This window comes from Lepidochelys kempii, chromosome 11 (assembly GCF_965140285.1).
Source record: "Lepidochelys kempii isolate rLepKem1 chromosome 11, rLepKem1.hap1, whole genome shotgun sequence".
NCBI lineage: Eukaryota > Metazoa > Chordata > Testudines > Cheloniidae > Lepidochelys > Lepidochelys kempii.
The window spans coordinates 11,016,751-11,033,040 of record NC_136390.1 but is presented as its reverse complement, the minus strand read 5'-3'; the positions used below and the strand labels follow the sequence as shown (position 1 = coordinate 11,033,040).

At 46.0% G+C, this 16,290-nt stretch overlaps 1 protein-coding gene across 1 annotated transcript in view; it reads left to right on the top strand.

Annotated features, from left to right (window-relative positions):
- The window catches only part of ADCY5 (adenylate cyclase 5), a 333,999-nt gene that overhangs the window by 298,969 nt on the left and 18,740 nt on the right, over nucleotides 1–16,290 (top strand). The window contains exons 13-15 of the mRNA XM_073305113.2: nucleotides 6,936–7,052; nucleotides 8,583–8,747; nucleotides 14,659–14,834. Coding sequence (XP_073161214.1) covers nucleotides 6,936–7,052; nucleotides 8,583–8,747; nucleotides 14,659–14,834 — 458 coding nt within the window. The remainder of the gene's footprint in view (nucleotides 1–6,935; nucleotides 7,053–8,582; nucleotides 8,748–14,658; nucleotides 14,835–16,290) is intronic.

Below are 16,290 nucleotides of genomic sequence, written 5' to 3'. Positions count from 1 at the left end.
ACTGCCTATCTCTGACTGTCATTACTGGGTATGCAATGCTTTTGTGATTAATGATACAGTGTGGGCCAATCCAGAAAGCGTCTTGTTACAGCCACAGTGAACCCAATGTAGATCAACACTATGACATAATGGCACCAGGCAGCAACACTCAATCGCAACACCAGCCAGCTAGAGTCTATGCTGGAGGGGTTGGGTGCTGCAGTGCACAGCTCTTTTTGGACTTGTGTCATAGGACAAATGTTGTTGCAGCATCATCTCTGCTGAGCCCAGGCTTGTGGCATTTGAATCTGGCTGACACCAAACAAGGCAGACTTGGACAGACATGGATATTTTCCTCCTGTTGGCTTGTATGGGCTTATATTATTTTCATATACTGACAGCAGCACTAGGTTTTTGGATGTCAAAGCTTTTTTTTATGAGTGACCTGAATGAAGAATGAGTTTATAATACACAAAGGATTTCTCTGTGTCTCCATGACCCTGGAAGGCTGTTCTGTTTTGTTTTCCGTGCCTTGACCTCCCAAGTTCCCATTTAGGAGATCTGTCTAATGATGGCTGCAGCTGCTGTTTTTAAGATGTCCCTCCCTCAGATGATCAGCCTGAGCTACAAAACCTCCCACGCCCCCTGGGAATGCAGGTGGCCAAACGCAAAAAGGCAAGCCAATGAGGGCAGAAATGAGGAATTACTGTGAACTGCCTGATATTTCTAAGAAGTGGTTGTTTATAACATTACAGATGTGCACCGTACTCTGCAAAACAGAGTGAGATGTATCCTACCCCACAGAACTTACAGAGAATGAGTGGGTCTGGATGCTGTTTTTCCCACTTCTTCCTTCCTTTTCTGGATTCTGAGGGGCCACCAGAGGATATTACATGACAGGCTGCCCTGTGAAAGATCTACTGAACAGTTCCTGGTGGCTGGTTTTATTAAAGAGAAACCCAAGCATGTGGCTTCTCAGCACCAGTGAATTTTTGATTTCGTCACCATTTAGTGCCCAGATGCACAAAAGCCTCCCCGATTAGTACACCAGATTATAAACATAACTAATGGGTTGTGGGCTGGCTGCTGGCAGCCTACGCCCCTGTTGCAAATATGGTCTTGTCAATGTCTGCAGTGAAAAGACATCACATAGCAGAGGTGGACTTTTGATGTCAGCAGCTTCTAGCGATCAATTACTGAAAGATTGAGGGGTGAATGTTCAGGTTAGTTTTTATTACTTGACTAGTTTGTCCATCCCAAAAGAGGATTCTATTGGGTATCCTCTGACCACTAGCTGGAGAAATGTGCTGGCGCTTTGGTTATCCTGAGAGAAGTGGTGGTGAAACCAATGGTGGGAATATTGAAGAGGAGCGGGAGTTGCTGTGGTGTTGTCAAGCACTTGCCTGTGACAATGCCACCTAAATACCAACCAAAGCAACCTCCATCCTCCAGTCCCAGTCTCTGGTTCTTGAGAAGGGTACAGTACATACAATCTGATAGTGACACAAGAATCCAGTCAGTGTAGTGGTGGTTACGGGAGCACTGCACCTGTTTGACAGCAAGATTATCCGTGCTAATGAATTACTCTGTCCCTAAGAAAGAGAAGTAAAAACAATCAAACACCAGGTGGTCGAACACCAGGGCATCACTGCAGATCGTTATAGAGGACATTAGTGCTGAGAGTAGATTGGTGGAGGGATTCGTTAGCAAGCCACAATGCAGTTAAGAAACTATCTTTCATGTCTGTCCTGTTCTTTAATAAAAATACTGCTGCTTAGCACATATGTGGCACTTTACATTTTCAAAGCATTGTACAAACAGCAACAAATTAACCATCTTCTCTTTTTTCACCCCTAATATTTGTTTGGTTTTTGCTATAATACCAGCTTGTTGTTAAAGTATGTGAGGAAAAGACAGTCAGCTGCTGTTGTGTTGAGGGCTATATAACTAATTGGACAGATAGATGTAGTCTGGGGGTTTTGTGTTAAGATATAAAGCTTCCTAGCTCGCTTTGGGGCTTCTCTGCTGGGTCAGGTTCATTTTGATAGCAGGACTAATGTTTTTTTCTGTGCCTGGACTCAGAATGGGAGGGCATGTGTGTTATGTGCCATCAGTTCCATACAGGAAGTGTGGGAAAACCAGCATTTGTGGCATTCCTGCTTGGAATATCAAACTGATGGAGCCCAAGCATAATTTATGTCTATTTGCGCTACTGTTAGATGGTAAATGGTCCACTTTTTCCCCCGCTTATCTTTTTACAGTTTCCATTTGAGATTTCCTTCCCCTTTTTTTGGCCTCTCTATATCTGGCATTGACGATCGCTAGCAGGCGCTTTCAGGACAACTTGATTTTGTTTTATTTTTTGCTGTCATCATTATCTCCCACTATAAAATTCTCCATGGGAGTTGATCCTGGAATTGCCAGTCTAGCTAACATAGGTTTCCAAATTCCTTCAGCTGCAATAAACGGAGGACTCTTTACGCTCCTGGCTTTGCTATTCTGAGAAGGCTTGGCAACTGAGGTCCGATGGTGCCTTCCCATTTAAAATCTAGTTTCTGCAAGGTCATGGGAAACACTATCTCTTCTTAAATACACTGCTGACTGACATCTGTTTTGCTACTGATTCAACAAGTTAACATTTCTTCTGAAAACCCATAAATTGTACTGCACTCACCGCTCTGTGGAGTTCAACTTCTTGGACATTGCTGGACATGAATGTGAGACAGAGTGCAAACTACATCTTCCTGAGTTAATTTGATCTGGAAATCACAACTTATATACTAACTTTCACATACCCATTTCTTGGCTTCCCCCTCCCAAAGTGGCCAGAAAATTTAAAAGCATATTTTCAAATCTGTGATCTTTCCTTTTTGAAACAGTTAGTGAATTGAAAACTGTACTTTGGTTTTATAGACTGATAAAACACTAAATAATAAACCAAACAAATGGATTTACAGCCCTGAACTATTCTTATGTGTTTGTTTTGCTACTTTTAATAGCACATGAGTGACTGTTACTAGACTGCTGCTCTATAGAGGCTTTTGCAAAGGAAACATTGTCCAGTGGCTAGAGCACAGGATGGGATGTTAGGAGATCTAGGTTGTATTCCCAGTTCTGTCAGAGATCTCAACCACGTTGCAACCTCTCTGTGCCTCAGTTTCTTCATCTGTAAAATGGGGATAGTAATTTACCTATCTTATGGAGTGTGTTAGGAACTAAATTCATTATTGTTTGTAAAGCATAATTGCCTCAGAGGTGCTAGATTGCTATGGCATTACAATATCGTGTATCCATTGGGTGGCTTCTCTCTTTGTTTTTCTGTTCCATTTTTTCTAGGATGTACTTGTTTGTTGACACAATCTGTTCCCCAATTTACAGAGTAATGAGAACCAATATTTGTACCAGGAAGCATGTTTGTTAACGGAGTTTAGTTTGTTTGACTGTTGTTACCAAAATATCTTGCTCATTTTCTCAGGATTGGTTAGAGGTCAGTCCTATATAGGGTGGACTGTAGACATTATAGTCTTGTGCCCTGAGAACAAGACTGGAGGTTAGGAAGAACTATTGAGTTCTAATCCAGGTTCTGCCACTGTTTCCTGAACAGATCTGAGCTAGTCCCTTCACCAGCGCTGTCCCTACCCATATGCAAACTACGCAGCTGCATAGGGCACCAGGAAATTTGGGGCACCAAATTGCCCCAGATTTCTTGGTGCCCTACGCAGCTGCATGCTGCTCCACAGGGGGGCTGCGTAGGGCACCACAGTCTATAGGGATGGCCCTGCCCTTCACCTTTACAAGCCGTATTCATTCTTGGGATAACTCCTTGCATTATCTCAGTTTCCCTATCTTTCAAGTGAGAATAATGCTTATCTGGAGTCCTTTAAAGAGGTGTTGTAAGGATTATTTATTTAGCATTTGTACATCACTTTGAAGTGCTAATGATTAGTCTGTTCTACTTGTTAAAAATATTAGTTGCTATGGCACTATTGCTTAGTAGCTCCTGCAATAGAGAAAATGGGAAATCCACTCTGCTGCTCTTAATTCCCTTGTTTCTTCCTTCATGATTTTCCTTCTCTTTTCCCAGAAGTGTATTTTGCAGATGTGGCTGCTTTTTTCCAATTTAACTTTTTAGAAACTCAAATCTGCTGATTGTAGCTGAATATCGAAACTCTGTTTAATAAAAAAAAAAAAGCACCCTCATTAGAAGTCTAGCTGCTAAAGTAGAATTCATGGTGTCTGCTTCTTCTTTTACTGAATAGTGGTGTAAATCAGGAATAGCTTCTCTGAAGTCAATGGAATTACCCCAGTGTATAAGTAGTGTGAGAGGAGAGTCAGGTCTGTGGGTCTTAGATGTGCGTTAGAGGTGTTTCTAAAGACGGTGTGAGAGTAAAGTGATGCCATAAATTACATTTAGTCACAATTTTCTCAGTGTTATCATGACCACTAGAGTTCAAGGGCCATTTTGTATGCTTGATCTTCATATACATCTCCGATTGATATCAGTTGGTATTGCATCATCAGATCAAAAAATGATATAGTCCTCTGCAATGAGGTTTTGTATGCCACATTATCCAGGAACCACACTTCTGAAAAGCATGTGGGGCAAGTAGCCATTTCAGAGAGCTTGTAATGGATGATTGACTGACTGTTGGTGCAAGATCTGAATGTTTGAATTTAAAGTTAATTTAACAAAATTGTCAAATCTTACAAATGAACTGAAATTTCAAAAGTCAACTCTTGGGGTCTCGATTTATTTTTTTTTTTAAAAGAAATCAACTCCAAAATTACATGCCAGCACACCAGCAATTGAACCAGAGATGTCTAGCGCTGAACACAAAAGCCCAGATTTTTAAAGATGTTTAGATATTGCAACACCTAACTGATTTAGGAGCCTAAATCTCATTTTCAAATGGAATTTAGGAGCCAAAATTCCATTGACTGTTGAAAATACAGACGTCTGTTGCAATACCTCTTTAGACTTAGGCATGTGGGCTTACCTTCCTGCTTGCCTAAGGGCTGGTCTACACTGGGAACTTACCTGGGCATAACTGCATCTCTCAGGAGTATGAAAAATCCCACATCCCTGAGACACGGAGCTATTTGGACTTAATCTCCAGTCTAGACAGCGCTAGGTCATGGAATAATTCTTTTGTTGATCTAGCTACTGCATCTTCGGGATGGTGGATTACCTAATCCGATGGGAGAACCTCTCCCATTGGCATAGGTAGTGTCTACACAGCGGTGCAGCTGCAGGGCTGCTGTTGTGCTGCTGTAGCGTTTCAAGTGTAGACAAGCCCTAAGTTTCTTGTAGGAGCAGCTGGGTGGTGCAGACAGGACATCTTTTGATGGTGGCTCATCTCTAGGTGCCAAGAATTGCTATATTAACAGTTTTTGTTTCCAAAAAGAATACTTTACAAAAATTAACTCCAAGAAGATTGCAAGAATCTGAATAATTTGTAACCTTTTCTGGGATTTAGTCATTCAGTGTGAATGTGTCAGAATGCCAAGCCCTCCCAGTCCAAGTCCCCTCCTCTCACAGACACATACCCTGTCCCCCCAAGGAGACAGAGAAACTGTTTTGAGCCGGAAGCTGGTGAAGTCAGCATTTTAAAATGGTTAGCAGCATTGCAGATTCTCTCTCCCTTTGTAATAGTCACCAGCTAATAATTATGTTGTAGGATTGCTGTGTGGGAAGCAGTATACTGGCAAAATGTTGTACCTCTGAAAATGTAAGAATGAAGGGTAAAAGGGAAAAGCAGGACTTTTAATTAGTCATAGATAAATTGCAGTGCGGTGTCATTGTGCTGCTTGCTTCTAGTGTCTCTAAAAATACCCTCTAGTCTAGTGGCTTTGCTGGTACAACAGTGCAGTAACAGAGAAAGGAGATCTGGGTTCTGGAGCAGCAGCAGCAGCAGTCTTGTGTTAGCCCTTCTTTCCCTTGAGCGAAGATGCTGGGGAGCATCATAGAGGTCATGCTCATAGGCTGTGGGGAATGTGAATAGTTCTCAGACATCTGCTAATGTATAGTTCTAGAGGAGCCTCTTTGCTCCTCTGGAGCTGTATGCTCTGTGCCATGGTAGAGCAGAGAAATGGAGGTGGGAATGGGATCAGCAAAGGGGGATATAAAAGAAGGGAAAGTTTAAAAAAAAAAACCCGCCCAATCATCCTATCTGCTGTGGAACTTGCCATAGCTGAGATAATGCTTCATGCTGGAAAGAAGACCTGTTGCAATTTTTTTTTCAATAAGATGGGTGACTGGGGAAGCGTATACTTGGATTCCTAGGGATTATCACCATTCACTGTATTTCCATCCTGAATAAAGTGAGACATCTGGGAGCCAAGTGTTCTAAAGATGCCCTGTTAGTCGGAGAATGCTTATGGAGAAGGTTAATCTAGATGGAAGAGAATGCCCAGTAGCGTAATCACGACAAGAGAGTTTGATAACCAAGTGCCTGTCAGGGAGGATAGAATAGATAATATAATGAGGTCGCAAGCTATTAGCAATGTGTCCTTAAAATGGTACAGCTTAATTTCCCTGAATGAAAGAGAGGTATGCCTCCGATTGCACTGATGAATACACCAGAGATTTTGCAGCCTCCTTTTTTTTAAATCCATGACCTCTAGATCCTGGCAGCGAAAGATGATTTGTGGTTAACTTTCCATCCACCATGATGGGATACACAGTTTTGCATACCATATCATCTTGGCTCAGAAGACATCGTTTTCATTGGGAAGAAACAGCTAGATTTGAGAAGTCAGACTGCACTGCCGTCACTTTATTGTCTGCCTCCGCCTCCCAAAAAACACATTCGAGAAGACAAGTCCTTGTCACTCTTCTTTGACCCCATCCAGCAAAAGCACTGCCATTTATATGTAGGGATGTAGGTTGCTCTTAACATTACATTTATAAATATCCACGTCTTATGTATTTTATTTACTCTTTATTTCATGTCCAGCTTTTCCCAGCTCCACTCCAGACTCTCGCAAGGAAGATTGTTCAATCCAGGACCAATAGCACCTTAGTTGGGGTCTTCGCCATTATACTGGTTTTTCTGTCAGCATTTGTCAACATGGTACATGGTTTTTAATCCATTTCTTTACTGTGTAGTTTTATTATTGATCTTTTCAGGCATGCATACCACATGCATACTCATTGCAATCATGTGAATTAATGTCAGATGTTGCTGTTGCTATTTCTGAGGGCAGTCTTTCCACCCCAAAAGTGAAATGGGAGTCATCTAAATAACTTCCTCACAGCCTGCATTGCTGACTCTGGTTTTGCTTTTGTTGCACATCCATTTTTTGACTGTTCTATTTTCTCTTGGTAGCTGTATAAACAGGGAGCGAAGTTTACCACTATATAAAGGACCAGGCCAAGACCTATGTGTCACTCAGGTCCCAAAAAAGCTCTATTTTGAGTGGGACTTACATGCTGCCCAGGCTTTGTGCTGGCCTCTGCACAACGTTGAATTTCACACTGAGTGTAATCACTTCACAGAGATTGGAAAGGCTGCATTTTAAGTGAAACACTTGGATTTCTTTGCATCCAGACGCTGCTGCTAATTTCAGATGCAAAGAGAAAGATTGAATGTTCTTGATAGCCTACTATTTTTAATTTTTAACTTGTTAGCTAAATTTATTTTCAACATGAAACTAAATATTCTGTATGCTACATAAATCTGGGGGATTTTTAAGAGAAAAGGGATGATCCTGTGATTAAAGCACTGGGCAGTGTGTTGGATTTGGCCTCTACTGCTGGCACTGCTATAGTTTTCCTGTATGTCAATTATGGCTTAACTTTTAAAAGTGCTGGTCTACCGCAGATCTCATTGATTTCAATGAAAATAGCAGGTCCTCAGCACCTCTTAAATCAGGCTGGTAGTCGCTCTCTGCCTCTGTTTCCCCATCTGTGAAATGGAGATAAATATTGTTTGTAGAGCACTTTTAGTTCTGGGGTAGAAGGCACTAGGGAAGTACAAAGTATTATTATGGTTACAGTGTTAGGGCCTGATCTTTCAAGACGCTAAGCACCTCATAGGATTGGGCCCCAATAAAGAAGCAGGTGTGGATTAAACGTGCTCAGCACCTTTCAGAATTGGACCCTTATTCATGGACATTCTACTCAACAGCCTGGAGTGTCTGGCCATTGTCATTGCTAACCATTTCATAACATTAACAAAGGCTGATGCAAACTCGTTGCTTAATCAGACTGGTCATGAAGTAGTATTCAGCACTCTGTAGTACCAGTATTCTGCTGGTTTCTCAGCATTTTGTAGCAAGTCTGCAACAGTGGGTTTTTTCTTGGTCCAATAGCCTTTGCTGCAAAAGGCCCCCTGCTGCAGTAGTCTTAGTGATAGATTGCTAGCTATGAGAAATTACCAGCATATCCCCTTTGTCAATACATTAGTTGCTACCAAGTATAAATATACCAGTGATTTGCATAGATAAGCAAACTTATTGTGGAAACTGGGGCACTGATATATATCGTGTGTCACCCGATGTTTAATTCTATCGTTTTCAAGAGAATTTTTAAAATGGATTGGTTGTTGATTTTTCTTCTTACCCGTGCCTTTGGTTTTTGTCACAATCTTTATTTTCTCCAGTTCATGTGCAGCACTGTGGATCTTGTCAGCTGTGTGGCTACAGAGTATAACATCACTCCCGACCAGGTGGACATATGCCTTATCAGCAACTCATCTTTCAAATACAGCCTGGGCACCTGGCAGGGATTCTGTGGCAGTTCCCTGCCCAATTGCAACTTCCCAGAGGTATTGCTTGAAAGAATTGTTTGCAGAGCTGGATTTCAAAAGGGGCTCAGTTCTGTATTTACTCATGCTCGCATAAAAGTAATTAAATCTCATACAGGGTGAAGATTGTTCACAACAGGAGCCATGACACAAATTTCCCTTTGCAGCCATCATTACAGAATTGATAAGGGTCAACATTCTCAAACGTGGGTGTTTCAAGTTAGGCACCTAAATCCATGTTAAGACATCTAAATAGGTGGTCTGATTTTCAGAGGTGCTGTGCACTCGCAGCGCTGGTTGAAGTCAGTGGGACCTGCAGGTGCTCGGTGTACCAAACCACAGCTATTACATAGGCACGTTGTTGTTGGAAGAGATGAACTGGAGACCTTCACTGCTCAAGTTGCAGGAAAACTTTAGCTTTGAGTAAGTAGTAGTGGGCTTTTGTAGTCACTGGATTCAGCCACGAGAGGGAGACATGATCACATGCGTTCATGACATAGTTTACTGACGTGCTTCAGTGGCTGTCAGTGACTTCAGTAGAACTTTTGGGTACTCGTCGCCTCTGAAAATTAATGTAGGTGCCTAAATATGCATTTTAGAGCCTAACTGAAGCCACCGAGTTTGAAAACTTTGGCCTGGGTACATTCTGCGTTTCTCTGGAGCATCCATATGGGCCGTGACTGGAAGCAGAAAAGTTATAATAGTCCAGTAGTCAGGATTTGTAGCACTGAAGCAAGCTGCTTTGAACTATTGATTTTTATTTTGTTACAGCAAAAGATATAAATCTTTTTCATGACATCGTACTTTACTGTGCCCTAAATTTCTTCCTTTTGGGCAGTTGTTCAAGATACTTCTGTGAGCGTTTAGGTCACAGCCATTAAAAAAAAAATTCAGTCGGAACCGAAGAGGAAAAGCCTGTGGTGCAGGCGGCTATGATGTCTGGACCTTAGGGGTTTATGGGAACCTTTTCCGTTTTCTGGCTGATCCTTTAGGGCCCAGTTGTTCAAGGTGTTACCGGGTGCCCCAGATGTGCTGAGGGCCCTTACCTCCCATTGGAGCAGTTGGAGTGTAATTCTGATGTCATTAAAGACAATGCCATTATGTAATCCAGGGGACGGCAGGCAGCAGCGTGCCATTAAAAACCCTGCCCACCCCGGCCTGCTCTTCTCCGCCTCCCCCCCGCGGGGGCAGGGTGAAGAAGCTTGGTCCTGCTCACTGCTGCGGCAGGGCAGGCAAGGTCCCCCCTCCCCCGCCTCTTCCCCCAGCCTGCTGGGTTCCCGCCCCTCCTCCTCTCCCTCCCTGCCTCCAATCAGCTGATGGCCCTCGCGAGGGAGGGGGAGAAGCGGAGCCGCAAAGTGCTCGCTGCTCCAGGGAGGAGGCGGAGAAGAGGTGGGGACGAGGCCTTGGGGAAGAGTGGTGGAATCAGGGCATATCCCCTCCAGCCCCCTGCCGAGAGCCGCTCTGGGCAGGGTGCTGAGACCACCCCTACGATCTTGAACCACACCACCAGCCCTCTGCCCTGATCCCTACACCCCCCCCACACACACACACCAGCCCTCTGCCCTAACCCCTGCACCCCCCCATACACGCTCGCAGCCCTCTGCCCTGACGCCTGCACCCCCCTCACACACCCCAGCCTTCTGCCCTGACCCCTACACCCCCACACACACCCAGCCCTCTGCCCTGACCCCTGCACCCCCCTCACACACACCCAGCCTCCTGCCCTGATCCCTGCACCCCCATGACCCCAGCCCTAACTCCAGCACCCCACACACATACCCAGCCCCCCCATGCCCTGACTCCTGCACCCTCCTCACACACCTCCAGCCCTCTGCCCTGACCCCTACACCCCCCCACACACCCAGCCCTCTGCCCTGACCCCTGCACCCCCCTCACACACACCCAGCCTCCTGCCCTGATCCCTGCACCCCCATGACCCCAGCCCTAACTCCAGCACCCCACACACATACCCAGCCCCCCCATGCCCTGACTCCTGCACCCTCCTCACACACCTCCAGCCCCCTGCCCTGACTCCTGCACCCCCCACACATACCCAGCCCCCCCACACCCCATGCCCTGACTCTTGTACCCCCCACATTCTCACCCCCACCCTGAGCACCAAACGGGAGCTCCTGCACCACCACATTCCTACCTGCACCCCTCGCACCAATTGGGAGCTGCCCAGGTAAGTGCTCCACACCCAAATCTCCTGCCCCAACCCTGCGCCCCTCCCTCATTCTAGCTCCTGGCCAAACCCTTCACCCCAACCCCCAGCCTGCTCCTTCACCCCCAGCCCTGTCCTCAGTGCACTCCCACCCTCAGCTCAGTGCAGAGAGAGAGGAAGAGAATGGGCTAGAACCAGGGAGAAGGTAGGTACCCACTGTATGTGGGCAGGGCTGGGATCCCAGACCGGCAGCGAGCTGAGTGGCACTGGGCTGAGCCGCTCAGCCCACTGCCAGTCTGGGGTCCTGGTCACCAGCCCCACTTAGCCTGCTGCCGGCCTAGGTGAACAGAACCCCAGGCTGGCAGCGGGCTGAGCTGGCCGGCAGCGTAAGAGCAGCATTTTAATTAAATTTTAAATGAAGCGTCTTAAACATTTTGAAAACCTTGTTTACTTTACATACGACAATAGTTTAGTTATATAATATAGAGACTTACAGAGAGAGACCGTCTAAAAAACGTTAAAATGTATGACTGGCACGCAAAACCTTAAATTAAAGTGAATAAATGAAGACTTGGCACCCCACTTCTGAAAGGTTGCCGACCCCTGGTCTAAACTATGGGAGGAGGGGTTATACCACACTCATTGCTGTAATTTGCAACATTTTATAATCTTCGTTATGCCTTGTCTAAACTTGTGGTGGCATGGAGAGTACCGGCACTACGAGCCACAGTGAAAGCAGGCTGCGTCCATACTTGTAACTGCAGTATGTAGCTACACATGGCAGTGAAAGGCTGCAGTGGAAAGGGAGCTGTGAGGGGAAAGCTCTGGCAGCTCCCTACTGGCACCGGAGGAATCTTTCCCTGCTGGTGGAGCCTTTTGCTGAATTGGTGAAAGGCTCCAGCAGCAGAGAGGCAGTGGGACACTGTGCTGCTAAAAATAGCAATGCAGATGTGGAAGGCACTGCTTGAGCATGTAGCGGGCTGTGCAGGGTAAATACCGTAGTGTCATGGGCGGTGGGTATAATAGACCAGAGGAGGTTCTGTTTCTCCTGACGCTGCTGCTGGCCACCAGCTTGCGGGTTTGGCAGGGGACCTTTTTGCTTTATTATGCCCCATGCAGGTTCTGGGGCGGCTGAGGAGGCAGTATGTGCTATTCAGCTTCCTGGGTTCACCAGTCATCTCCCTGGACTCCAGAGAGATTACTGATGAATCCAGGAAGCTGAGAAGCAGATACCACCTCCTCAGCCGCCTCGGAACCTGCGCGGGGTATATCAAAAGGTTCCTCTTTGGGAAGAGATGCTGTGGCTTTTCATGGGCGGCTTGGGGTCTGGGGAGGGATGGGGAGGTATAGCTGTAGCTGGCCTGGGGCTCCTCCAGGCAAGTGGGGGTGTGGCGGGGTCAGTGCTCCTCTGGGCAGGTGGAGGGGACTCAGGGCTTCGGCCAACCTGGGGCTCCTCCGGCCAAGGGATGGGGGGCTCGGGGCTCCTCTGGGTGGGGGGGCTTGTTGCTTTGGCCACGGTGGGGGCAGGGAGTCTCGGGGCTCTGGTCCAGGAGCAGGCCGTGCGGGTGGAAGGGGCGAAGCCGGGGGCTAGCCTCCCCAAAGGGGGGCTCCACCCACCACCCATGCGTAGCATTGAGGTATGTTGGGGGTCACACTGTCTGGAGTGGCTCACAACCATGAGTGCTGACCTCAGGACAGACTGTCAAGAAGCAGGGGAGAGACTCCAAGCTGATTGTATGTTCTATAATTAGATTTCACCAACCTAGTAGCAAGTGTGAACACACTATACCAGGGAGACACAGACAGTCCCCTTGGGCATTCCAGTTTCTTTTGCCACCCAGGAAAGCTGAGTTTAGTGATACATTGTGACTTTACCAAAGATCACAACAATATTGAGATTACTCTCAGTCACAAAGGACCAGTCACTTACCCCAGATCACTCTGCACCTTAGGTCTCACACTAAAGACAACACTTGTAGCCAGTCCTATAGTAAACTATCTAAGGATTTATTAACTAAGAAAAATTAGACTTATTACAAGGTTAAAGCAAGCAACATAAATACACAACTGAATTACAGTCTATGGTTCCAAAAGGTGACAGAGTTGTAGAAATCTGTAAGAGTTTAATGTCTTTTAGGGCTAATCCAGTTTCATCCTTGGATCTCTGCTTCTATGTCAGAGCTCCAGCCATAGGCACCAACTTCTGCTGGCACCAGTGGCTGCTCAACCCCCCTCTGCCCCTGGCGCCACCCTGACTCCACCCCTGTCCTGCCCCCTCCCACCCCGCCCCCATTCCAATCCCTTCCCCAAAGTCCCCGCCCCAACTCTGCCCCCCTCTTGCCCCTATTGGTCTCCTTCCCTAAATCCCCAGCCCCGCCTCTTCCCCACCTCCTCCCCTGAGCATGCCACGTTCCTTCCCCCTCCCTCCCAGAGCTTGTTATGCCACAAAACAGCTGTTTCACGGCAGAAAGCGCTGGGAGCTAGGGGGAGAAGCAGGGACGCGGCGTGCTCAGGGGAGGAGGCAGAGATGAGGTGAAGCAGGGGGGCGGGGAGGGGAGCTTGGCTGCCAGTGGGTGCAGAGCACCCACCAATTTTTCCCTGTGGGTGCTCCAGCCCTGGAGCACCCACGGAGTCGGCACCTATGGCTCCAGCCCTCTGAGAGTCCAAACAGCAAAAAAGATGAAAAATTTTCCTGTTAGATATTTTTCTTTTCTTTTTCCAGAATTCAAGCTGATGGGATGAGCCCTTTTGCAAGTAGTTTCCTCATAGGTGTCCAGGGGCAATTAACAGCGTCTGTATCGTGATGTCCCACAATGGCCTGTTTAGTTTTGATAGGCCTTTTCGATGGGCAGCAGATATCCCTAAATCACAGTTTTAGAGCAAACATTTTTTACAGTTACAAAGCAAAAACTTAAATATTAGCTTGCAGCAGGTGATAACGAAATTATAAGTGAAATTAATGCATGCAGCAACTTACAAACATTTCATAAAGACTAAACACATTGTTATAAGTCCAATACCTATCTTAACTATACTGCCATACGTGAAACAGACTGGTTCCCAGCAGTGAATTTGTCAGTGCTTGGCTGAGGCCTAAAGCCTTTGCAAGAGCTGGCACCTGGTCTGCCAGCGTCATATAGGCCCTCTACCCTGTTCCCCTAAGCCCTGCCTCACCATCTACACTGCGTGTTAGTGAGGTATGCAGTGTGTGTTGTGTACTCTACAACTCGCATACATAGCTAAAGTGAGGTCTGTGTAGAGAGCGGGGAGCAGAATTAGGTATAATGGGAACTGAGGAGACTCCGCATCTATCTGGAAGTGGTGGATGAGGGTGGAGTGGGAGCAGGGCTGGTGGATCCACTTCACAGGCCGAGGATGCTGCTGCAGCCCTGATGCTGAGCCGTGCTGCTCCATGGCCGGATGAGGATCCATCCCCTCCACTCTGCTTGGCACGTTGAGCTTGGTAAAGGATGGGACGGATGTGGCTATTGCTCCAACTCCACTAAGTTCCATGATGTTGCACAGGTATAACCAAGGGCAGAATCTGGCCTTAGAACATTAGGCATTTTACTGTAATATTAATGTGATGGTGCTTTCTGCTACCTCCTGGGGACACACACACACCTTGACCTTCAGTCTAAGTGTTCATTTAGCTCAGGGGTAGGGTTACTACTCCCTCTATATGGTCTGTTATGTCTCTTAGTTTTGGTTTGCTTTGTCCTACTGAGTTTTCTCTCTCTCCTGTTTTCCTTTTTTCTCTTTACACAGTATTTTACCTACAGTGTCTTACTGAGTCTCCTGGCCTGCTCTGTGTTCCTTCAGATCAGCTGCATCGGGAAACTGATCCTAATGTTGATCATCGAATTCATATACGTTCTCATTGTGGAGGTGCCAGGGGTGAACCTCTTTGACAATGCAGATCTTCTAGTTGCAGCCAACACTGTGTAAGTGGATTTCACTTTCAAAATGTCTTCCTCCATCATATTGACTCCCAATGATGCCTCCATATCACTAGGAAGACTGGGTTTCTGAGTCTACAGTGCGTAAACTGTGGAACTGCAGTACTGAGGTGTAAGTCACAACAAATTAAGGCTCCATCATTGTTCCTATTCTCCGAGCCATCTCACAGGCCTCTACACCTTAGAAATCTTCTCCTGAAGATTAAACCTGGTTGTCAGGTTTTCGGTAACGATCAAATATTACTGACAAAACGTAATTGGAATGAGTGTGGATTTTTTTTTCTTAACATGGAGGCTGTTAGCTGTTCTGATTGCTAGCATAAGACTCTTCAAGACTGTCAAGACAGAAATGGCTACTTCAAAAATAAAAATACCAACAGAGTCTGAATGGCTCAGAGAGTTGGGGCTCATCAAATGAACAGTTAGCGTACTGCAGGCTGGGCTGTAAAGCTACCTCGCATTACTGTGCTGCGTACTAACTGTCCATGTGAACCTTGGTACCGCGCACTAGGAGTTTCAGTGGTCTCAGAGATACCCAGCTTTGAAATGAGAGTAGGTCACTAGGGAACTTCTAGTGTGGGGCAGAAGGGTACATGTGAACCATTAGTGCTTGGCAGGCTAGTACGAGGTAGATTTACACTCCAGCCTACCATGCATTAACTATTCCTCTAGGCAAGCCCTTGGTAATGAAATACTGGGGTGCTGGGTTTCACCTCTGGTTTGTTGCTTCAAATCCAGCCCAGGTTAGTAGTGACTCAAAATTGCTATCTGATGTCTGCCTGGTGATCTCCGCCCTGTTCCTAATGTCCACATCTCAAAAGCCAACGGTGACATTAACTCTCAATCTCTGCAAATAGGCCAAGGACTAAGTGGGAATGAAAGCTATCCTTTTATCTATAGAGGTGCATTGGTCCCTCCAGGTCAGGGTTTTGAAGCACAGTGTGAGGGAAGCTTGCACTAATGCTGCTGAACAAACCTCCTTCCACTGATGATGGAATCTCCTCAAGATGTTGGGGAGGGCGGGCGTGCACACACACACACACACACACACACACACACACACACACACACACACACACACACACACACACACACACACACACACACACACACACTCCTCCTGAGTTGCCCACCACATATTCCATTGTTTTCTTACATGTTCATCTGTCCTAATTTCACATCATTTGAGATGGAGACAACTGCTCCACATGGATGGTTTCATGTCCTTTCTGGTGTCCGTTGGTTCTTTTGAGCTGGGTATGCTCAATTTTCATAACATTCAAAACCACTTTTATTAGTATTATTATGTGTCCAATAATAATTTATGATTTTATAGGTTCTCCTTTAAATTTACAATGGAATCATTGCAAATAGTTTGTTAGCATAAGCAAACAAAATTGTGCAGGAAGCCAAGTGGCACTAGTATCGCTTCTTTGCCATA